Below are 25,964 nucleotides of genomic sequence, written 5' to 3' on the forward strand. Positions count from 1 at the left end.
TACGAAGCGTTTGAAAATTCAAACTTCAAACGGGCATAAGTCATGACTCGTTTCGTTTGAAGACATGCAACTTGTTACACGCGTGCTTTGACTCGAGCGGAAGACATCTGTGTCGTTGTTAAGTAAGCTCCGCCCTTTGATTTTCCGCCATTTTGAGCAGTTTGTAAAACGCGTAAACCCGCTTTTATTCTGGAATTTTCGCGTCACGTGCACAAAACTTTTTTTACGTGAACTTTGGACCGATATCTAAAGATCTGTCAGATCGGATTTCTTTAACATTGAAACATGCTTTTTTAAATAATTCAAACAATATTGCATTTTTATGCAAATTATTCTTCTGCCTCTAAAACATACATGCAAAGTCACATTTTCATGACAAAATAGTGTAGAGGGTTAGTTCAAATATCACTGAAACCAATCTTACCCCAAATGGCCAAAGGGGGGCGCTATATAATTTTGAGCAGTTTGTAAAACGCTTAAACCCGTTTTTATTCTAGGATTTTTTTTGCAATTTGCATGAAACATTCTACACGCAATCTAAGGACCTTTATCTAACATGCCTATGAAGTGCACACAAAAAAATGATAAAATAATAATAATAAATATAGCTGCAAGCAGCGATAAAGTGTCCAAAGCCAAAAACACCTCAAATCATGAACACAGCCTGGGATGTGCGTGAAATCTTGCAAGCACATTCCCAATAGGTCAAGGAACAGATACCAACCTTCTCACATTGGCCTGTTATAGCGCCACCAGCGGGTCAACTTTTGCACAACACATTTTTGGAACAAAATGGACCAATCTTTGACGTCAGTAACGTCAAAGAGAGCACTGCCTGCGATCTTGACATTTTGTGCTTTTATAGCCATTGTTTTCCGGCTTGAAGCGAGCCCACAATTGTTTCGAAGGAACAATATTTTTCTAGTGACAATATCTAACCGTCATATCAAGTTCTCCTCAAAACTTCGGTTCCTTTCTACTCCTACATACTTAGTGAGAAAATGAAAATAAAAACATCAATGTGTTCAGTTTACAGTGGCGAAGTGTGCTATTATTTTATATAGCAATCGGCCAAATGGTGGCACTGTAGGAAGCCTTCGAAAGTGCGATCTTTGAACAGGTATAGCTCATGCTGTGTTATACATACAGCCATGAAACCTGTATACACTTATGCGTCTCCTCATGCCGAACAACTTTTACCCTCTAACTTTTGACCTCTGACCTTTAGGTCTCCCACAATTTGGAATTATATGAAAAACAGTAAAAATCTATCTCCTCCTGGGATTTTCGCGTTAAGCGCACAAAACTTTTTTCAGATGAACTTTGGACCAATACGGTCAGATTGATCAACCAGATTTTTTTTAAAGTGAAACATTATTTTTTAATAATTCACTCAATATTGCAGTTTTATGCCAATAATTATTTTGCCTCTAAATCATACATACAAAGTCACACGTTCATGGCATTTGGCAAAGATGTAGAGGGTTAGTCAAAATATCACTGAAACCAATCTTATTCCAATTGGCCAAAGGGGGGCGCTATACGAGGCGTTTGAAAATTCAAACTTCAAACGGGCATAAGTCATGACTCGTTTCGTTTGAAGACATGCAACTTGTTACACGCGTGCTTTGACTCAAGCGGAAGACATCTGTGTCGTTGTTAAGTAAGCTCCGCCCTTCAATTTTCCGCCATTTTGAGCAGTTTGTAAAACACGTAAACCCGCTTTTATTCTGGAATTTTCGCGTCACGTGCACGAAACTTTTTTTATGTGAACTTTGGACCAATATCTAAAGATCTGTCAGATCGGATTTTTTTTAAATTGAAACATGCTTTTTTAATAAATTAAATCAATATTGCAGTTTTATGCAAATTATTCTTCTGCCTCTAAATCATCTATGCAAAGTAACATATTCATGTCATTTGGCAAAGATGTAGAGTGTTATTCCAAATATCACTAAAACCAATCTTACCCCAATTGGCCAAAGGGGGGGCGCTATATCATTTTGAGCAGTTTGTGAAACCCTTAAACCCGTTAAGATTTTTTTTTAGCAATTTGCATGAAACATTCTACACACAATCTAAGGACCTTTATCTAATATGCCTATGAAGTGCACACACACACACAAAATAATAATAATAATAATAATAAATATAGCTGCAAGCAGCGATAAAGTGGCCAAGGCCAAAAACACCTCAAATCATGAACACAGCCTGGGATGTGCGTGAAATCTTGCAAGCACATTCCCAATAGGTCAAGGAACAGATACCACCCTTCTCACATTGGCCTGTTATAGCGCCACCAGCGGGTCAACTTTTGCATAACACATTTTTGGAACAAAATGGACCAATCTTTGACGTCAGTAACGTCAAAGAGAGCACTGCCTGCGATCTTGACATTTTGTGCTTTTATAGCCATTGTTTTCTGGCTTGAAGCGAGCCCACAATTGTTTCGAAGGAACAATATTTTTCTAGTTGTCATTCAAATCGTTGTCCAATTCAGAAAAGCATATTGGGGATACTTATACAGAGTAGACAGACTGCACCGTGATACTGGTGTAGTGATGTGCGGAAGCCGGGATTGAACCCGGGACTCCCACTTGCCAGTCCAGCGCACAACCAGTCATGCTAATAGGGCTGAGCCCGATTAGCAGGGCTGTTGTCGCTGGTTCATGGCTGGTACTAACTGTGGGGGCTACAATGGCATAAGTATCTATTCCCAATGATCAATCAGAGCTGCACAAAGCATCCAAAAAAATATTTAAACTACAATATTGACCACCGCTAGGTTTTAATTTACACATATATTTATTTGTGATAAAACATTGATCATAGGTCAGTAAACTTGGATGAAAACAAATAAACAATAAAAGGCAGCCTCTGCACACTGTTCTGAAAATCAGATATTTAAGTACTTTCAGCAATTAAAATCTGATTTTTGCTGTTATTGTGGAGGCTGCCTTTTATTGTTCACAGAGCATCTTATTCAAACTGTACAGCAATAAATTAATAAATGCATATACAGTGTGTGTACTGTATATTGTATATAGACTAATTTGTTATGTATATACAGTAGAAATATATATAGAGAGATATAGATATTAAATATTTGATTCAATAACACCGACAATAAATATTGTCAGACTAGAACTGATGAATGTGAGAGGATGTGAGAGGGCCGATCCTGACCTGAGGTTGTGCAAGGGGCCATCGATGTGGTCAAAGCCCACCTCAAAGCTGCTGCTGTTGTCAGAACTAACAGATGACGGTGACAGCGAGCGAACCTCCTTCTCCCCCAGCGGTGCCTCTGGCTTCCCCAGGGTCTCATCCTCAGCCTCAGAGTTCTCCTCCGACACAGAGCCCACGATGAAGTGGGAGTGCAGCGCCGCGACCGCGGGGTTCTTCTTCTTAGCAGGTGCGTCCTGCTGTGCCATGGCTGGACGACACGAACAGGCTGCAAACACTGTGCAGGGGACAGGGGCAGTGGTATGGTTATAAAGGAGACACTAAGTCCAAAAAGCACAGCATGACCCGAGACTGCCTTGGTTGACACTTGGCACAGGCCTGCATGTTTGCCATATTGCATCAGTGGGTTGCACAAACTTTGAAGATATTGATAATGCAAGAGATATTGCAAAACTATAACGAACTATAGCCAAAGAGTACTGTCTGTGACATAGGGTACAGTTTCTGAACAGGTGCCACCTTTTATGGAAACAGTGAACAAAGCTGGCTCTTCCCAGAATGTTGATCGACAGTGAACAAATGAAGTAAAATATGGCTTTGACAAGACTCCATACAAATATCCTACTAATGTTATAAAGGACAATAAATGGTTTGGAAATCAGATTGTGACCCTTTGGATAATAATGTTATACTGAGATACTACTCTATTGTGGCAAGGTTTTATCATTTATCATTATCTCTTATCTGGAGTGTGAAGACATCCTCTGGGGCATTGGTTCTCAAAGTGGGGTCCGGGGACCCCCTGGGGGTTCTAGGTCCCTGGCTAAATGTGTTAATACAGAATCACAATCATTTTAACCACTTTAACCATATTTTATCGTTGGATATTCAAACATGTACAAGCTCACAGCGGGTCACTTCGTGCCGCGCTGTGATTTTTGAAAAATCTTGACATTTTGAATATTTTTACTCTAACACAAATCTTCTCTTCTGGGGGTCTCTGGCACAAAACATTTTCAGATGGTGGTCCTTGGCACGAAGCACACCCAGGCACACAGGGACGTGCTGGCCATTGGGAAAAGGGGGACAATTCCCGAACGGCCGGTTCATTCCCGGCCTGGCCATTAGGAAAAAAAATTAAATAAAATGTCGGCCTTTGTTCCATTTTGGGGGCTGGGCGGCCAACAAAGTAAATCGTCACTGTCGGGCAGAAACCTCGTATCTCCAAGTTTCAAATTTGTATTTTTTTTCGCAAAGCAAAGCCCTGCTTCATCATACAAGGCTTTCGCACAAAAGTAGTGAAAACAGCAGATCTACAAGCACACAACGCCTCGCGGTGCGAGGCGTTGTGTGCTTGTAGATCGGCTGTTTTCATTAGTTTAAATCATTTTTAAAATGGTTTTGGGCATACAAGGTTACTTTCCACCCGACAATGATGAAATATAACTCATGTAATTGGCCCACTGGCTTGTCACTTGTCATGATCTGAAATGGCAAATCTTTGAGTAGCAGCAGCGCTATAGAGAGAGATCTCTCTCTATAGCGCGCAATGAGGGCCTCTACAACTCTTTTTCCCGGGCTGAATCAGGGGCCCAGCATGTCCCTGCAGGCACATCACCCATCCCATTTACAGTATGTTGCCCACACTGACTGAACCGCACCTTCATATCCTCCAATCACACCACTGCCATTCCACCCACCCTCCCACCCACACAACAAGACCTCTATTATGTTGTCTTTGCCGGCTGCAACTTTATATCATTTATAGTTCTGCTTAATAACTCCTACAGTATGTGCCACTGTTGAAGCTGTATTGTCTATTAACGTTAAGTATCCCACCTGCCATAACCTTTTCTGCTCAGTTCTTTATGAATATATAATATAAACAGATTAAACACATAGTCATAATTGAAAAAAACAGGGAGCTTCAATGAGTATTATTGAAGAAGAAATATGTCACATGGCACAATTCCGAATGCTGCTCTGAATAGGATTTAAAGGCACTGCATGATGGTATCTATCCAACACATCTATCTATACTGTACATCACATCTAGTATCTTCTTACAGGCTGTCTCCCTAAATATAGCTAGGCATAATAGCCCGCTTAGGGAGGGATGCATTGCCAACATTGAATTTGTGGCAACCAATTAACCAGAGAAGAGAATGTGACCAATGTATCATCCCCTCTAGGATACCCTGGGGCTAGTTTCACTAACACAAAATGACAGTGTGTTGATGCAAGTTTAGTAAGTGCACTGGTCATACAAGTATAGTGTGTGTGTGGGGCACACCTTCCTTACCTATCGATAGCTGCCTGCGAGACCAGAAAAACAAGCCGAGCAGTGTAGCAGTCAGACAATATGTAAGCCAACTATAATACATCACCAACAGATATAGACGACTGCATTCAGACGATTAAGGACACTGCCACACAGGCTTATCGCCTATCCTCCCATGCAATACTAACATGAGCTCTGCTTGCAGACACAACTGTTCAATACAGGTCCGGTTCTGGTCGCGAGTTAAGACAATAGAGTTAAGATGGGTCACTGGTTAAACAGAGATACCCACGCGTGGTCTATTCTAGATTAGCTAGGGGTTAGTTTGACAGGCAGATTAACTCACCGTCTGAGATATACCGACACGTAATCCTGAAACGCTGATCCCAAAAGGCAAGTTACTCAATTTGTTCCCTAGACATTTCTTTCACGCGGATGATGACGATGGGGGAAAAAAAGGAAAGTCACAGTATGATGAGCCCATACATACAACTACAAGGGCCGGTGTGTGACAGCAGAGAAGTGGTGTGATCATGATGTGATGATGCAGCCAGCGGGTTTACTAGTGGCCATTCACCTCTGAACCCTCCCTCCGCACGCTTCCGTACATAGAACTATAACGAGTAGAGAGACACTTCCCTGCTGTACAAAATGTACTGGAACTGTTTGCATTGATTTCTGATTTTCTGAATGACAGTAATCATTATCATACATATATATAATATATAATATATATATATATATATATATATATATATATATATATATATATATATATATAAATATATATAGACCTATGTCGTATCTATTCTATTTGTGTTATTATGTTCTCCCCTGACTCTGTGTGTGTGTGTGTGTGTGTGTGTGTGTGTGTGTGTGTGTGTGCGTGCGTGCGTGCGTGCGTGTGTGTGCGTGCGTGCGTGCTTGCGTGTGCATGTGCTTGTGAGTGAGTGTGTGAGTGACAATGCTGTACCCCCTCCAACTATATATGTTCCCCATTTTCAACTGTTTTTTTTATTGTATTTGTGATTTGCTTTGGCAATGTAAACGTATGTTTTCTCATGCCAATAAAGCTCCTTTGAATTGAAAATTGAATTGAGTGTGTGTGTGTATATATAGGCCTATAGAGCTATTTAACACTTATTTTAACAACTTTTTAAATCACTTACCCTATAACTTTTAACAACAAACAAACTCATGCCAACAATGTAGCTTTTAATCTCAGTCAATAGCAGCAGTACACAGAATCTGTGAACTATCACATCAAAAAACTAGAAAAATATTGTTCCTTCGAAACAATTGTGGGCTCGCTTCAAGCCAGAAAACAATGGCTATAAATGTACAAAATGTCAAGATCGCAGGCAGTGCTCTCTTTGACGTTACTGACGTCAAAGATTGGTCCATTTTGTTCCAAAAATGTGTTGTGCAAAAGTTGACCCGCTGGTGGCGCTATAACAGGCCAATGTAAGAAGGGTGGTATCTGTTCCTTGACCTATTGGGAATGTGCTTGCAAGATTTCACGCACATTGCAGGCTGTGTTCATGATTTGAGGTGTTTTTGGCTTTGGCCACTTTATCGCTGCTTGCAGCTATATTCATTATTATTATTATTTTTTTGTGTGTGTGCACTTCATAGGCATATTAGATAAAGGTCCTTAGATTGTGTGTAGAATGTTTCATGCAAATTGCAAAAAAAAATCCTAACGGGTTTAAGCGTTTCACACACTGCTCAAAATGATATAGCGCCCCCCTTTGGCCAATCGGAGTAAGATTGGTTTTAGTGATATTTGGACTAACACTCTACATCTTTGCCAAATGCCATGAACATGTTACTTTGCATGTATGATTTAGAGGCAGAAGAATAATTTGCATAAAACTGCAATATTCATGGAATTTATTTAAAAAAGCATGTTTCAATTTTAAAGAAATCCGATCTGACAGATCTTTAGATATCGGTCCAAAGTTCACGTAAAAAAAGTTTTGTGCACGTGGAGCGAAAATTCCAGAATAAAAGCGGGTTTACGCGTTTTACAAACTGCTCAAAATGGCGGAAAATCGAAGGGCGGAGCTTACTTAACAACGACACAGATGTCTTCCGCTTGAGTCAAAGCACGCGTGTAACAAGTTGCATGTCTTCAAACGAAACGAGTCATGACTTATGCCCGTTTGAAGTTTGAATTTTCAAACGCTTCGTATAGCGCCCCCCTTTGGCCGATTGGAATAAAATTGGTATCAGTGATACTTTGACTAACCCTCCATATCTTTGCCAAATGCCATGAACGTGTAACTTTGCATGTATGATTTAGAGGCCGAAGAATAATTTGCATAAAACCGCAATATTGATTGAATCATTAAAAAATTATATTTCACTTTAAAAAAAATCTGGTTGATCAATCTGACCGTATTGGTCCAAAGTTCATGTGAAAAAAGTTTTGTGCACTTGACGCGAAAATCCCAGGAGGAGATAGATTTTTACTGTTTTTCATATAATTCCGAATTGTGGGAGACCTAAAGGTCAGAGGTCAAAAGTTAGAGGGTAAAAGTTGTTCGGCATGAGGAGACGCATAAGTGTATACAGGTTTCATGGCTGTATGTATAACACAGCATGAGCTATACCTGTTCAAAGTTCGCACTTTCGAAGGCTTCCTACAGCGCCACCATTTGGCCGATTGCTGTAAAAAGTAATAGCACACGTCGCCACTGTAAGCTGAACACATTGATGTTTTTATTTTCATTTTCTCACTAAGTATGTAGGAGTAGAAAGGAACCGAAGTTCCCGTCTACTTACTAGATAAATAAATAAATAAACTAGAAAAATATTGTTCCTTCGAAACAATTGTGGGCTCGCTTCAAGCCAGAAAACAATGGCTATAAAAGCACAAAATGTCAAGATCGCAGGCATTGCTCTCTTTGACGTTACTGACGTCAAAGATTGGTCCATTTTGTTCCAAAAATGTGTTGTGCAAAGGTTGACCCGCTGGTGGCGCTATAACAGGCCAATGTGAGAAGGTTGGTATCTGTTCCTTGACCTATTGGGAATGTGCTTGCAAGATTTCACGCACATCCCAGGCTGTGTTCATGATTTGAGGTGTTTTTGGCTTTGGACACTTTATCGCTGCTTGCAGCTATATTTATTATTATTATTTTATAATTTTTTTGTGTGCACTTCATAGGCATGTTAGATAAAGGTCCTTAGATTGCGTGTAGAATGTTTCATGCAAATTGCAAAAAAAATCCTAGAATAAAAACGGGTTTAAGCGTTTTACAAACTGCTCAAAATTATATAGCGCCCCCCTTTGGCCATTTGGGGTAAGATTGGTTTCAGTGATATTTGAACTAACCCTCTACACTATTTTGTCATGAAAATGTGACTTTGCATGTATGTTTTAGAGGCAGAAGAATCATTTGCATAAAAATGCAATATTGTTTGAATTATTTAAAAAAGCATGTTTCAATGTTAAAGAAATCCGATCTGACAGATCTTTAGATATCGGTCCAAAGTTCACGTAAAAAAAGTTTTGTGCACGTGACGCGAAAATTCCAGAATAAAAGCGGGTTTACGCGTTTTACAAACTGCTCAAAATGGCGGAAAATTAAAGGGCGGAGCTTACTTAACAACGACACAGATGTCTTCCGCTTGAGTCAAAGCACGCGTGTAACAAGTTGCATGTCTTCAAACGAAACGAGTCAAGACTTATGTCCGTTTGAAGTTTGAATTTTCAAACGCTTCGTATAGCGCCCCCCTTTGGCCAATTGGAATAAGATTGGTTTCAGGGATATTTGGACTAACCCTCTACATGTTTGCCAAATGCCATGAAAGTAACACTTTGCATGTTTGATTTAGAGGCAGAATAATAATTTGCATAAAACCGCAATATGAATTGAATTATTAAAAATTAATGGTTTAACGTACAAACTTCTCACCACATAGACTGTATAGGTATTGGTCCAAAGTCCATGTGAAAAAAGTTTTGTGCGCTTAACTCAAAAATCCCAGGAGGAGATAGATTTTTACTGTATTTCATATAATTCAAAATTGTGGGAGACCTAAAGGTCAGAGGTCAAAAGTCAGAGGGTAAAAGTTGTTCGGCATGAGGAGACGCATACGTGTATACAGGTTTCATGGCTGTATGTATAACACAGCATGAGCTATACCTGTTCAAAGATCGTACTTTCGAAGGCTTCCTACAGCGCCACCATTTGGCCGATTGCTGTAAAAAGTAATAGCACACTTCCCCACTGTAAGCTGAACACATTGATATTTTTATTTTCATTTTCTCACTAAGTATGTAGGAGTAGAAAGGAACCGAAAATCCCGTCTACTTACTAGATAAATAAATAAATAAATAATGACAATATCTAAAGTGTGCTCGCCAGGTACTGGCGAGCCCACAATAATGACAATATCTAAAGTGTGCTCGCCAGGTACTGGCGAGCCCACAATAATGCATATATACCTTCACGCATGTATTGTATCCTAATACTTCACTTACATTTCAAAACAATCGAAGGACGAAATCACCACAATGGTTCAGGGATCCTTCTTTAATCCTTGCAGCGTTTGCGTCTTCATCTGATTAAGTGATGGCATTGGCATCTCAGTCAAGTTGTGGGACCCGTGGGACCCCACTGATGAGGTGGCCTATATTATGTACTGTAACTTGTTCAATAGAGTATCGGCATACTGGATGAACAATATATAGGGATTGTTGAAACCCCCAGGGTTAGATTCAAATGGCGGCACTCTGCAGTGCTGCATGGGATGACTTTTGTGCAACTCAACAAAGGCCTCATCAGGTCACAGGTGTATTCCCCATTGCTCTCAATAGTCACATGGTGACCTCGATCCTCCAATCCTCCACCATAATTGAACAAACAGTCGGCAGCCTGAATCTCCTGCAGAGTTCACTTCACGTCAATAACGTGAGAGACACTGACTGACACACATAGGACACAGGCACAACACCAGAAGAAGCTCCACTGATCTTGTTCAACCCAGATTCGGCACAAAAATGGGGTTAAATACGTTCTGCTGTTATGCCACCAACATGTGGAATGTCCCATCGACAGCCATCATGTGACTCCTTGCTTATACCCTCCTTCAAAAACGCCATAAAAGAGCACATATCTGCAATTTTCAACTGAAATGTCTTCTAAGCTTGACCCCTCCCATTGTTTTCTGTACATTCATGTTTACTGCTACTTCTGTTTATGATTTCTTGATGAATTGAATACATACAGGACCTCAATGGAAACAAGCCCTTAGGTCTTTTTATGTTATCCTTTTAGCATCATTGTATAATCGTACTACAGTGCCACTGTACTATTTACAACCTGTTTATAAAGTATTCAATCAATCAATCAATCAATCTGACCACTGTCTGCATCATTATCCAGACTAAATTATTATAGGCCTATTCTATTATCTATTATGTCTATAGGCAAAAATATACCTATGCAATATATATATGTATGTGTGTGTGTGTGTGTGTGTGTGTGTGTGTGTGTGTGTGTGTGTGTGTGTGTGTGTGTGTGTGTGTGTGTGTGTGTGTGTGTGTGTGTGTGTGTGTGTGTGAATTGTACAATATGTACCGATTCTGTCAATCGTCATTTGTTGCCTGATAACCAACCAGCCACGAGACCATCCCTCCCGGCGATGGAATCCAGGGCCAATCTTCCTCTCCAAGCATGGAGTTAAAAATAAGGTACACTTAAAATGGCTGCCTTCAACATTTAATTCGCAAAGGAAATTAAACCAAAATATGCCTGAGTACACTTCAGATTTCTGAACGCCACGTACCCTAGATAGTGAAATAAGGAGATATTGAAAAATAAAGGGTTTCTTATTAATAATCCCCCTCTGGCATGGCCAGTTCATGTGCAGTCGGACTATTGAATTCATGGGGAACTGGGAAACCTGGCAGACATTTTGCATGTACCAGCCAAAGTGTTGATCAGCTTCTATTCATTCTATTTCTACTATGGTTTCCATATTGTGGCGGACCAATCGGATTCTTCGACGACTTCCGTGGGTGTGTGAAGCCTGACGCCGAATACAGCCGATCTACAAGCTCACAACGCGTCACGATCCATCACGATGCGACTTGTTGTGAGCTTGTAGATCGGCTATATTTGACCCACAACACCGTAGCACGACGAAGTGAGCAGTGGGAGGCTCGTCTTGAACGTCTTCCTCGTTGAGTGCATGGCTGAAGGCTGCCCAGCGTGCTCATTTATTATTGTCTATTTACTGTCTACCAGTACCTAGGTATTGCGTAACGCTCTAACCATTCTTTCTCTAAACCCTTTGAACCTCATAGACATTTATGTCTGAGGTGAGGTTCAATGAGTTTAGAGAAAGCTGTCACAACAGCCACGGAGTAAAACAAGGACTTCTGGCCCAGATGTTCTGGGAACTCAGATTAGCCACGGAGCAATCTGGCTAGCCATCTTCAAAGAAAAGGTTCTTTTCACTTGACTTGAGCTCAGTTTGTCTGTTCTTGAGAGACTAGCCACGGAGTAACATTAGCTATGTGACCACAGCACAACATTGTTTCTGACACTGTCACGGGAGAAAAATAATTTGACAAATATAGAGAACTCGTTACTTTACTGAGGAAACTGTATTTATCAGTGGTGGTAAAGGTAATGTTTCAATATTGCAATGTAGAAATACTCTAAAGTAGAAGTCAGAATTTACTGGGGAGAAGGTGCACAAGTAGTGTAAATTGGTATTGGTTTAAATGACACAAATAAAAGTAGGCTACTCGTTCTGTCCCATTTAAGGTTTGAAAATAGCAGATCTAAGTCAGATCTACATGCTCACAATGTGTCTCATGTCATGAGGCATTGTGAGCTTGTAGATAGGCAATCTTCAAATGGCTACAAGAGAAAGTTCTGTAAAGCACAAGCACTGTCATCAACACCTGCGTTGTATTTAGTAAAATATCCAACACTTTTTAGCGAATGGCATTAATATCAAAAGCGTCCATTGAGCTATTTTGTCTTGGTACAGTTATCGCCAAAATTAAAGTCTGTGTTTCCGAGGCTACAGTACAGTTAATGCTACGGCAGTATCATTTGTTATCCACCAGATGGCTTCAGAGGCCTATTAGCCTTTGACGACATTGACTCTTATGTAGCCATGTTGTAGTCTACAATTTCTTGTATCATCACCAATGTTCTTTACTCATGATGTAAACCACTGCTAGTATAATCATACCTACGAGGTTTCCTTATTTTACACATACCATAACATTAGTTTATGTATTGTACTGATAAAGACCACCAAAAGTTATACATACCAGAGCATATCAGAGGTTATGGGCTACCTGCCATCAGCTGCATGGCCTCTGCACTGCCCTTTGCTTGAACAATGGATGCTGTCCATGGTGCTGAAGGTGTTAGGCTACCTCAGTGATCAGTGCAGTATAGTATACTTAGCCTATATAGGAATAAAAAGAAGTAGACTACTTTGAAAAACATTAAACAGAAAATGGCAAGGTGTCGTTACTCGTTACATACACACCATTTATGCAAATTAACCATCATAAACATGCCCTATATGGTTAAACTACAATTATCATTATGAGATAAAATATTCATTCAACCAAGTTGGATGACCTATATTAGTTATTTTCTGCTAATGCTTTCAAATGTTCACATTTTCTCATTAAATATGCGTGATACACAAATGTCTCACTCAGAAATGGATTAATCAAAAATTTCCTTTCGGTCAACCAAGAAAGGTTTGTGATGAATATCAAATTGTTATTTGTGTGTTGTTGCGTGTCCAAAATAGACGATGTACAAGCTAACAGCGCATCACAGCGCAACATGTTTTGAGCTTGTAGATCAGCTATATTCGGTGTGCGACACCATGTGCTTAATGGGATTTTTGGATGCCATAGTATAAACTTTTACATTTAGGCTTTAACCCAAATGTAGTTATATTTGACTAATGCTTTGTTTTATTTGTTCTTTATCCCTGTGTTTGACAGTAAGACTTGATGATACAGTATGTGGGGTCCATTTATTAACTACTTGATCCCCTAAAGCAGTGGTTCTCAAAATGTATTTCAGGGACTCTCTAGGTTCCTTTATGGGGGTCTAAATTGCAAGTCTTTGAGAGTGTTCAATTGAACACTGCCAAAGTCAAGGGGAGACCTTCAAATTTAAAAGTTTGAGAACCACTGCCCTAAAGGCCTAAACACTCTCTGACACAATAATATTTAAGATTGTACCCCTATATTATCCTTTTGTATCATTCAACCTATACCTGTCACATCGCTTCAGTGTTTCTTCTCAAAGGCCCATGTCCATGCGGAGATGAGCTGATGATTAAGAACAGTCTCCAGATGCTCACATCAGTGTCCAGAGCTGTGTCCTTTGACAGGTCTCATACCTCTGGGGGAAAGGATTTCTACAGCTTGTTCATAGGCCCCGTGGGTAATCCAGCTCAAGGGGTGAGAAGATAAGAGGTTCAGTAATGTGTATGAGTGGACATCAAACTGACACCTGCAACATGTCACTTTCCTCGACTCTATACTTCTACTAGATATATCCACACTGCTATGTGCATTGTGTTCTATGCTACATCACGTGTTACTATACCCAAGTGTTAGTGACCCTTTACAATAATTATAAGCTCCATGCCCTACAAGGGGTTAGAGGGTCAATCTCAATGAATTCATATGAGGACTCTCTGCAATGTTCTTCTTTCCGTTGCAAATAGATTTACTCCACCACCAGAACACATCTACTGTATAGGTGGCTTCAGCTGCGTTCATTTTCTTATAGACATGTTTGATAACCTGTGGTTTCTGCCGTCGGCTTGTCTGGTCTGTGCTCCCTCATTTGCCACATTGCTTCCAAAAGCAGCCATTATTACTGGTTACAGCTTACACTGGAACTGCACTCTGTCGAGGTGCCAACTTGCTGCTTGTGTTCGTCAGCAGAACACACCATGAGGTGCGCTCACCACTGGCATCACCACTGCACTGGCGATGCCAGTGATATCACTACTGGCATCACCAGGAATGCTGGTCCCTCAATGGCTGTTGATGATGACGTTGCCAGAAATGCTGGTCACTGATTGGGCTACGGGCTTAATCAAAGAAGTACACAACATACATACCCTGCCAAACGCAGTACTTGCATGCTCTGCTGGCGCAAGTAATAATATTGTATGTAGTATATACACAGTTCTTTAAAATGGGGACTTTAGTCTTAGAACTATTTGATCATCCCGTGTCAGTTGGGAAATGCCATAGATATAGAGGTGTTTCTCTTCACTCTTCACAGTGTTGGGTAGAATGACAGCTGTCAGTGTGGTTTAGGGTCTTAAAGAGTGTTTCCAAATGGTGTTTCTATATCCAAAGTGACATGACCTTCTGTCACAATGACGCTCTACCTGTCATCATATCCCAGAGTCTCTGTAACCTTCTGTGTACCTGTTTAGAAGGTCACCCCCCTCCTTGCCCCTTGCAACCTGTCATCTGGGTCAAGTGTGAACTTTAGCCAAAACTCAAAAGGCCAGGATTCCATAAGGGTGTTGATGGTGGATGCTTAATAAGAATCCTGCTCTAGTCATTTACAGTAGCTATTCCAAGATTCAGAGATGATTTAATGTGAACCCTTTAGAATGTTCTATATTTCTACACAAATATGACCTGTGGTGAATGAAAGAGAGGTCAACAAAATATAATACATATTAATGTATTTATTGAGGGAAATAATCCAATATTTAATACCTGTGTGGCAAAGGTATGTGAACAAGTATCTGGAGTAACCCCCTTGTGCAGAAATAACTGCAACATGCACGTTGTCCATAATTCACACAAGGCCTCATGGGGAAACTCCTGGATATAATCCCCTTAGAGAGGTCCTGCTATTCCATTCTCTGTAATATCTATTTGGCAGATTAATATAAATATTTCCATGCTTACAGGGAGTTATTTGGGAGCTGAGACAGAGCTTTGGCTCCAAAATATGTACTGTATACTTATGCTCATAGGACATTTTATGCTTTATAAATGTCTGTCTGAAATGTATGATCACTTAACCTATGTACAGGCAGTGTTATCCACCCCGAAGTACATTTGTTATTGTGGTAATTATTTGTATTATCTATACTTTGAAATGCCATTCACTCACCAATCATGAAGGAATGTCAACAGTTTAATCTTTTGACATGTAGCCAAGGGAATGCCTGGCATGGACAAAATTAGTACTTCCCCCAAATTTGCTGTTTCAGTTGTTGTGAATCTAGGCACCTTGGTGCTTAAGCTGACTTGACACAAACCCAAACAACTGCTGGACTGTGGCTCCAGCCAAGGACACTGACGCAAATCTGGAGATGACCTGCCTGACCCCAGTCCTGCATGGATTCCGACCGTAATGAGTATAACTGACAGAGAGCACTTAAGTGAACAGTAAGCAGTAAGTGAACACGTTCCTCCAGAGTCCAGAAGAATGACACATTATGACTGAATAGATCAGATTGAATCCTACCGCCCCAACCCCACCCATTTATTAGATACAGCACCCCCCTCAAGCTGTATCTGTATGGTGCTGATATTAATGTTACTGTAAACTATTCACAGAAGATGTCCAGATGAGAACTGACCAATGGCCTGTTGTTATTTGCAGCCTAATGTGCAAGTACTGTAAGTCCATTATGTCCATATCACTTTGATGCCATAAAACACCCTGGACAACGCTCCACACTCTTCTTCCTCCTAGACTGTGTGTGTGGAATAAACTCTGCACTTCAGTCAGAACTGCAGACTCACTCCCAATCTTTCGCCCCCTCTCAGCACTCCTCTCTTTATATTCCTTCTTGCCACCTTCTTTCGGTAGATGCTACTGTATATGCAGTTATATCTTGGTCACTTGTTCTCAGGTTTTTGTTATTTAGATCTTTTTTAGTTTAGTATTTAGTTAGTTTTTCACCCCAAATGTTATTTAGACATTGTGTTGTTTTGACTTTGAGGCATTACATTTTTCTTTGAACTCTACTTACTGTATGTGACTAGAGTTCATGCTTGCTCTGCTATTCTGATCTCTGCTACAGTAGATGCCTAAATTGTAAATTGTGTTCCTGGACAAATTCAATAGTGCCAGAAATGTTCATGTTCTTGCTCATGCAGACACATGGAGACCTCAAGCACAGACACTTTCACACATCACACTCAGTATCCATATTAAGTAAAACACAGAACTCTCTGTCATCAATTATAGATGGATGTGCTTTAACCACCTGAACCTTAGCATCCCTATTCCTGGGCAAACATTCACAAAAATAGCATGGCGTGTTGTGGTAATTAGCAAAAAAAAACACTTGGATTAGTTGCATGTTCCAAATATAGTCTGTCATAGGTGTGCTGGTTATCTGTCATGAAAGTAATTGTGAAGAACTTTAATGAGTCACATGTTGCAGGAGAGGAAGAAGGGAAGGGGAGCTGGGTCTACTCTAGAGAGAATATAGGATCGCTGTCCAAAATCATCACATCAGAATCAACCTCATTAGGTCCATGGGCCTCCCTGTCCTATACAGAGCTGTTGACTGTCAGCTTCAGTGGACTTGCTGAGAGAATGGGGCAGCGAGGTATTGTAACACAATGCCAGGAAGCAAAACTACAGCCACAGATATCATTTTAAATATATGGTTTAATTAAATTAATTTAGACTCTGTAAGCTATTCATATAGGGAAATCAAATCAATGCATCTCAAGAACTTAAAATTGGGAGCCAGGCAAAACAGTTTTTAAGAAGTCCATCCAAAAATGATCTTTCACCAATATCAGATTCATGAAATGGGGGTTTGGGCTTCAACACAACCGGATCTGTTTGGGTTTGGATTGTAATTTTTGTGTCTATTAAAACCTCTAAATTATTCTCAAACATTTTAATATCAAAGACCCCCAAATTGACCTGTATTTGGCTGAGAATTGCTTATTTACAAGGTCAAAAAGGGCAGCAAAGGGGATGAGTTGTGACTTGTAGATCTGCAATTTTCAAACTAAGTATAACAATTAATATGCATAAGTGAAGCTCCATGATGGGAGGAAAACTGTTTGGACTAATGAGAACCCAAAGCAGATCTTCGCAGTAGATAATAGAGGGCTACAATTTGTAATCCTGAGGAAGTGGATTTGCAATGGGTTCCCTCATCAAATTTCCAGTGCTGTTTTGCCACAGTGTAGTCTGTAGTTAACATAAGCCTATATAAAGTGATGTTCTATGATGATTTTTAAAACCTATATAGTAATTGCCTGGTTGGTTCATCATAAATAATAAAAGTTTGTTAATTGGTTTGTGGAGATTATATCGCTGAACAAAACGTGTTAATATAATTCTTTACTTGCAACAGAGCTTACTTTAGTAATGCATCTAAAATCCAATACAAACATTAACACTTTAGCTTTTATTATGTTCTGATGGTTTTATAGCAAATTAATTTCACCCTACTGTAAAGTATTCTTCAAGGTGTGACACTTTAGTCTTTCTGATTCTGATATTGAGCAACAGAAAGCTAGTTCATATTATCGGACATTAATATACTGTATATGGATAGGAGTGATGTCATAAATTCCTGAAATATACATATTACAGTAGCCTATAGTACATACCACAAAATATACGTCTAATAATAAACTTTATTTATATTTTAAATGTGGAAAAATACAACCATCAACTTTCAATCAAATAATCTGAAGAATGTGGCAGTATATATATATATATATATATACATATATATAATATATATATATATATATAGAGAGAGAGAGAGAGATTCTTTGGTGCTGGTGAAAAAGCATCCTGAGTTATTCCTGCAATGTATCAATGTTCAACTGTTTTGGACTATAATCACCTAATGTCCACAATTACCTTCATGTCTCATGGGCAGATTATTATACACTTACAATAACTTGTCTGCCCCAAATGACTTATTTTGTTTACGTGTGTAAAAAGAATATTACATATCTATATGAATGTAAATTAAAAAAGAATTAATATAAGTTATGTATTATTAATCTTGAGGTAATAACATAATTTACAAAATAGGTTTTGAGTGTTGCCAAGCATTACTACCCCAAAATAGTCTATATAATATTTCAACTATTTACAATTAGATATTGTTGGCCGGGATGGATAGCTCTTGATTTTAAACAATGAGGGCTTTAACTGCAGATCATTTTAGGAGACTATTGTGAAATTATTTGTGAATGGATTTATTCATCACACATGTTTATGGGTGACATCTTTGTTTTCTCAAGTCCACTATATATACTTTGCAGCTCATTAGTAGAAACCTTTACAAGAGTTTTTAGGTGACAAAACCTTGTTGATCCCAGTGTTATGACACTCAGACACCGGAATGGAATCTGTGCTGTCTGATTTGAACGACATAGATCCTGCATTTAATTTGCCAGACAGTCCAGTGCTGGGAACATTCTCGATTGGTGCAGTAGAGGTAGGGATCTGATAGGGGCTGAATCGCAAGCTTGATGGAGAGGTGCTGAGCCTGCTATTTCTGTACAGGACAGAGGTTGCTGAAGAGGTGAGGAGCGCTGGGGCCATGGTGGCTGCTGCTGCCATATAGTTGTATGGATAGGGGAAGAGTCCTCCAAAAGGTGTCGCCGGAATTCTCTGAAAGAAAATATACGACACAAATGGATTGTCACCATTTTGCAAGTTATTTTAGCACTTCACCCATTTACAACCATATCTGCAAAATAATTGGTCCTCAAGAATGCTCATTATAAGCTTATTCTGCATCTCCTGGGCAAGTTCCTTAACGTGCCTATACCAATGACATGGTCAATTGGGATTTGAAGGTGATAGAAACTACAGCCTTTCACTTCCCGCAAAGTTAGCATGCTGAAATAGAAGCCATTGTTCTTGCACTAAAATCATGTTTGAAATGACCAAACCTGCCTAAGTTACTGGTAGGCAGGTTAATGAACTGTCCACAGCCCTTCTCTGAGACACAGAGCAGGTAGATAGAAATGGTGCTATCGTATAATGAGCGAATTAGAGAGGACCAATTATATGACGATAGATATGAAAATACTTTATCACTGTTACCAAAATAGATTTCAAGGATTTCTGAACCAGTAAGACTCCCTAATCGGGAGATAAGCGACTGTCAGGTCACATGTATACACCGCTTTGCGTGATTTGGCAAAAGGAGTCTGCTCTCCTACTCAATACAACTGCTTAGTTAAAAGTACTTTCATTTGAAATGCTTCAAGCCTACCTGAGATGCCAAAATGTGCTGCGACAGGTGGAACAGGAAGGAACTCGAATAGCTGATGCTTTGAGAAGTTAAGCATCTGTTCTCAAGTCCATTTGCCCTTGACAGACAGGCAAACAGGTGTCCCTTACCAACAGTGGACAACGATTCTGGAACCACTGCAAACTGTCCAGAATTCAATGGCTTTAAAAACTGTTGACTTTGCAAATCTGGGATCACCAAGCGCTGTAGGTAACAAGAACTAAAGGGCGATGAGCTCTCTGTTGGCACCAGTGGAGGTAAGATTCCATCTTTTATTTCACTTAAAATGCCACAATTTAAACCCCTCTTCTGGAAATTGTTCTTATTGTGGTGCTTAATGTCTGTGACACTGAATAAAGATTTGTCTTCCCTTGACCCAGAGTCACTGTTCTCGAGGTCTGTATTGTTCCTTGGTGTTTCCTTGCTCTTTTGGCTCAAAGGAGATGCACAGGTTCCAGTATCTTGGGACTCAACGTTCTGTACGATGTCGCTGTTTTTCTCATCTGAGGAAAAATAATAAATATCTGAAATGAGTTGAATCAAAGTGAACAATGAGATTATTAGAAGAGCATTAGGACAGGGCACCCACTGGCCTACTGGTCCAGGCACATGCCACATAGGCATTGATGCCTGACGGCGTTGCTGGTTCGATTCCCAATCCGGACTAAAGTGAACACATTACGTTTTGGTTGGTTGAAAATCAGTACTTTTTGGCAAGTGACACCGCAAGTGTGATGGAGTATCCATTGAGCTTCACAGAGAAAGGTTACACTGTTGCAGCAAGTATTGTGAGCTGCTTTATATTGCCTTCAAATTACCATGCCTATTAATGGCCTATTTGTGGCCAGTAGCCACTAGAACCAACTGCCTACTCTATTTAATTTGTACAATCCTGTATGGATTCGTTTTTGAGCGGTGGTAGCTTTGTCCGTGGCTGGCTATGTGGCCATGTCCGTATCACGAACTGCAATACCGCTGGTGACCACACACACACACACTCACACACACACACACACACACACACACACACACACACACACGCATTCTCATTCCAGCGTTCTTAACCCCCCCACACGACAGTACAACACCCCCAGGGCCCCCAAACTCCAATATAAACGATTGAAGTCCATTTTAACCATGGTTAAAAACAACCTTGTTAACAACGACCTTTGGGTAAAGGTTGTTTTTATGTATAGATTCACTTTTCGTTTTCCCCAAATCAGTGCTTTCTAAGAAGACACTATATGCAGAAAATGTAATAGTGTAGCCTGAATCTAGCTTAAGAACACTTTCAACATTCATGTATAACTTCAGGACTATGTTATTTATGCATTTTAATTATTAAAAGCGGGTTATTGCATGTCTACCTCGACTTGCAGGTTTAGATACTTCAAGCGGAGAATGAACCCTGGCACCTGGATGATCACTGGACTCATCAGAGTCTGCACATTCCTGATATTCCTTGTGCAGCGACAGGTGGTTTAGGTGCTTCCTGTAAATCAACCTTTGATTAGTATAAATTCACCTGTACATCAATATTATAGTGTGGTAAGAATGAGATCAATCTATTTAATATGCATTCTGGTTGCAAAACAAGTTGCTCATTGCACACAGGATATGTAGCAGCCTACCTTTTTTCTCGTCTACCATTCCCTGTGTCTCTGAATCCTTTAGCAAAAGGATTGTTATCAATTTTTAGCTGTGTAATCTGAAGAAGAAGGGAAGAAAAGATATGGCTGTCATTGTGCATATTATGTAAAATAAATGTACTTTATACAACTTTACATTACCTACACATTTTCTAGGCTATACAGTACAGCAAGTGAATTCATGCCCATAGGGGGGAGAGAGAGAGGGAAAGAGAGAGAGAGAGAGAGAGAGAGAGAGAGAGAGAGAGAGAGAGAGAGAAAGAGAGAGAGAGAGAGAGAGAGTGTTAAAGTTTACCTTATCATTCTGATACGCTGTGACTGCAATGAACTCTGTCTCGGGGAAGACATAAGTCCGGAAGTTGCAGCAGGGCAGCTTCGTTACATCATTAGCCCTCACAATATGAAATCTGGGCTGATATTTATGCATAGAATTCAGGATTGTCTGCAAAATTAGAGAAAGACAGTGCATCACATTGTTTTTCAGTATGTGAGTGGTGATTGTGGTGAAGATGAAACCCCCCTCCCCAAATCCCCAACCATATAATGCTTTGTAGATATTTAATACAGCCCCCTATGTGGGGCACAAGCCAGGTTCAGAAAAGCACTACACTGTTGCATTATGGTGGTAAATAAACCCATTAAAGATTGACCTTACGTCACTTAAAGACAAGCCTTACAATGTTCAAAGAATTTGAGACAAAACACTTAGGCCACATAATTAAAGGTGTAGGTAGGGTAAGAGATTTCTTTGGTTAAAAAGTGTTAAATAGCGCTGTAGCGTATCTTCATCTCTCTCCAACTCTTTATTAAACAGAAAAGGATTTTTCAGGTCAGGATAACAATTTTATCCAACCAGAACTCAGTCAGGATACAGATTAAACAAGTGAAATTGGAAGTGAAAGAAATGAGCAGACACAATTGGAACTGGAACACTACAAAAGTGAAGTTGATCAGTCTCTCCTGATTGACAGACTGACATTGTGTCACCTATACCTGAAAAGGTCTTTTCTGTTCATCGAAGAGCTGGAGAGACAGGGAGACCCCTGAACAAACACTGATTGCTATAAGAATATAGTGCTTTAACCTTTTATCATGTTTTCTTTTGCTTTAACCAAAACAAAATCACTTACCCAACCTTTAATGAACCGCTCTTTACACCATTTTAATGTAGTTTGATTATTAGTTAAACCAGACACAGGAAAACAAACACTACACTACACTGCCTGCCCATGGCACCTGTCCTGCACAGCACAAACCATGCACGCGCACGCACCATGGACAGTGTACTAGTGCCTACATGCTGCTGTGTGCAATCTGACTCATACAATAAAACATTGGTTCTCAAAGTGGGGTCCGGGGACCCCAGGGGGTCCTTGAGGGAGTTCCATGGGGTTGGGGTCCTTCGGAGTTCTGCCCCCGTAGACAAGCAGGCACAATACACACACAAAAAGAAAAAGATGCAATAATAATAATATGTTGCCTGCTATTATACTCACAAATCCATGCTTGTCCGAAATATTATTGGTTAATTTGAGTTTGTGAAAAGCAACTGGCTTGGTCATCCACTGCTCCCCCTTGGAGGGACTGTCAGGGTGGATGTACATTCTTCTGGGCATCTCCGGGTCTGCCTTACCAGCCACCACCCAGCGGGAGTTATGGAACTTGTAGCGGCAGTCATCAGCAGCCACAATGTCCATCAGTAGAATGTACTTTGCTTTCTTATCCAGACCACTGACGCGGACCTTGAAAGGAGGAAACATTCTCCTGTAGAACAGAATAAAAGCAGGCTATTATGTTAACAGTGTGTGTGTGTGTGTGTGTGTGTGTGTGTGTGTGTGTGTGTGCGTGTGTGCGTGCGTGCGTGCGTGCGTGCGTGTGTGCGTGCGTGCGTGCGTGTGTGTGTGTGTGTAGGCGAAATAAACGATTATATGCATTATGTCATTGTTTATTTGGATCCCCATTACAGTGGTGTAAAGTAACTAAGTGCATTTACTTAAATGTACTTAAGTACAATTCTGAGGTACTTTTACGTATACTCACTGTATGAGTATTTCTAATTTTCTGTAGCCTACTTTTACTTGTACTTCACTACATCTTGGATCCAAATAGGCTATTGTACTTTTCTTATTATAAAACATAAATTAACCACTTCAACCCAATACATTTTCAGCCATTTGAAAAATAGCAGATCTGCAAGCTCACAATGCTCTAGATGCAGGCATTGTGAGCTTGTAGATCTGCTATTTTCAAAAGATTTGTATACATTTTAAAACTTGTGAAATGGGACATCTATGCATGATGGGACATTCTACATAATGAGTACTTTTGGTACCTACTTTAAGTAGGTTTTGATGATACCAATACTTCTGTACTTTTGCACAATAGGCCTATGTTTTTAATTCCGGACTTTTAAACAGAGTATTTCTAAATTGCAGCATTGATACTTTAACTTTTACTTTTAAGTGACAAATGCAAGTAATATTTTCCACCACTGCCACCAAATGTTTAAACTCTCAATTAAAAAGATAATATCTTAATTTACACAATAAACATTATACAAATATTTAGGCTTGTAGCCTATATATGGATATAAGATTAATACGTTAGGTCTAGGCTACTTTTGAAAATGTATGATCTCATCCAGTCATAAGTTAAAGTAGTACATCAACATCATATCCATATGCACTTGACATTTGTATAGGCCTAGTTTGACTAACATTGAGGGATCTTAGCCTACTATACACATTACCTTCCCGATTTCGTGATGACCATCTCTGTTCCCATTTCGTGGAACTCATTCCACAGATCCTTTGAGTCCAGCGAGACTTTCAGCTCATCTTCGTCCACTTCATCCTCTGACCACAAACTTTTAAATGGGACGTCACCACGGCGATGCCCCAGAGCAGCGCACAGCCCTGCAGCGTCTGCGGCTTCGCAGCTGGCGCTGTCCAGCCTGTCCGCTGCAGGCTTGGTGATGAGGGCGCCTGGAGGATACGTCAGCGCAGGAAAAAACGAAGGCTGAGCAAGGAAAGATGACATAGAAAACCCGGCCGGCCCGTGAACGTGGACTGGATGATAAGCCATGACAGACGCGTGGATGTTGGGTTTCTCATCAGTGCGCGCGGTCACTCCAATCGGCACACTATGGAGTTAGGCTGTAAACTTGTCCAGAGAAGCTCAGCTCCATGTCCAAATTCACTGCGCATTGTGCGCAAGATCTGCGATCACAGATAAGCGATTAGACTTGTCACTTTACACCGAAGAATTTGCTTCAGGATACTTTACTTAAGACTCTGGGCAAGACAGATGTCCACTGGCGGCAAGTTGAGGGGAGGGGAGGCTATTTACGCGAAAATGTGGAGAGCAAAGAGATCCAGGCTCCAGGCTCCAGCTATAATCAATTGAAGTATTTTTAGCCTAATAGCCTATTAGTATTTAGACTATTATGTCCTTCCTTTCCCTTACTCATTGTAGACTATTGAGTCAAATTCCATTGACTGACGATTTTATCATCTCGTCTAGCGTCCCTATGGGACGGGTTAACCAAGAGCTCGATGGGCGTGGTTAGGCTATACTGCTCGTTTCATTTGATCAAACTATGGCCGTTAATTATAGAGGAGGGAAGCCAGAACATTGATTAGGCTACTCAAAATAATGTGTGACATTATCCCTGTGTAGTCAAATAACATTTCTTTATACAATTGAAATAGTTCTACTCATTGATTAAAGTGATGATTCTAACACTAATTTGTATACATTAAAGTGAAAATGTTTGTTTTACGAAAATATTATAGGCCTAGGTTATTGTATTTGTTATTCGTCCTTACAAAATGTTAGAAATGTTAATTGCGACCGTAAAGTCGCAGTTTAGTATGAAAACCTCCACCGGCCGTCCGTCCGTCCGTCCGTCCGTCCGTCCGTCCGTCCGTCACACACGTCACACCTTTGCCCTGCTCAATGTATACGTGTAACGCCTGATACTGAGGTGATGTGTCACTGTGACATCACAGATACTGAGGTGATGTGTCACTGTGACATCACAGGTGAGATCGCAGTGATGTCAGATACTCAGAGCAGGGATCTCCATATTTAGGCATAAACAGGTGACATCACAGTGATGTCAGATACTCAGAGCAGGTATCTCCATATATGGGCATAAAATGGATTCTGTTAGGGATCTCCATACTGTATATGGGCATAAAAGGGATTAGTGATGTCAGATACTCAGAGCAGGGATCTCCATATATGGGCATAAAAGGGATTAGTGATGTCAGATACTCAGAGCAGGGATCTCCATATATGGGCATAAAAGGGTAATTGGTAAAACAAACTTTTGGCCTATTTGTGGCTTATCATCACATCCAACCATCTTAAGATACTCAGCTAGTGGGGAATGCTCTCTTCCCTGGTGAGAATTGCCCCTTTATATAGGGCTTGTTTGTGTATTGTATGACATCACGCCACATCATCAGCTGTGGACTCTGTGATGTCATCGTATCTCCATATATGGCCATCTCCGTATATGGAGATATAAGTCGTCCATGCCCAGGTATGGGCTGGTGAGGTCAGAC

At 40.2% G+C, this 25,964-nt stretch overlaps 2 protein-coding genes across 5 annotated transcripts in view; both read right to left on the reverse strand.

Moving 5' to 3' along the window:
• Positions 1–5,960, reverse strand: part of LOC308305174 (acetyl-CoA carboxylase) — a 71,634-nt gene extending 65,674 nt beyond the window's left edge. For 3 of the 4 annotated variants that reach the window (XM_080749879.1, XM_080749878.1, XM_080749876.1), the window contains exons 1-2: positions 5,486–5,623; positions 3,187–3,460 (exon numbers count right to left, since the gene is read on the reverse strand). In XM_080749879.1, coding sequence (XP_080606005.1) covers positions 3,187–3,460; positions 5,486–5,567 — 356 coding nt within the window. In that variant the 5' untranslated portion in view covers positions 5,568–5,623. Of the gene's footprint in view, positions 1–3,186; positions 3,461–5,485; positions 5,624–5,810 lie in introns of those variants that run through there. The other variant, XM_080749877.1, reaches the window with a different exon arrangement.
• A 12,808-nt stretch (positions 5,961–18,768) lies between these two features.
• LOC308304780 (T-box transcription factor TBX2b-like) lies at positions 18,769–24,477 on the reverse strand (the record flags this gene model as incomplete). The annotated part of the gene is made up of 6 exons (XM_080749410.1): positions 18,769–19,116; positions 19,727–19,823; positions 21,376–21,452; positions 21,689–21,835; positions 22,890–23,157; positions 24,143–24,477. The coding sequence occupies 6 exons, from the start codon at positions 24,475–24,477 to the stop codon at positions 18,769–18,771; spliced, it is 1,272 nt and encodes a 423-aa protein (XP_080605536.1).
• Between the last annotated feature and the right edge of the window lie 1,487 nt (positions 24,478–25,964).

This window comes from Nannobrachium achirus, assembly GCF_963921795.1.
Source record: "Nannobrachium achirus genome assembly, chromosome: 19".
Classification (NCBI taxonomy): Eukaryota; Metazoa; Chordata; class Actinopteri; order Myctophiformes; family Myctophidae; genus Nannobrachium; species Nannobrachium achirus.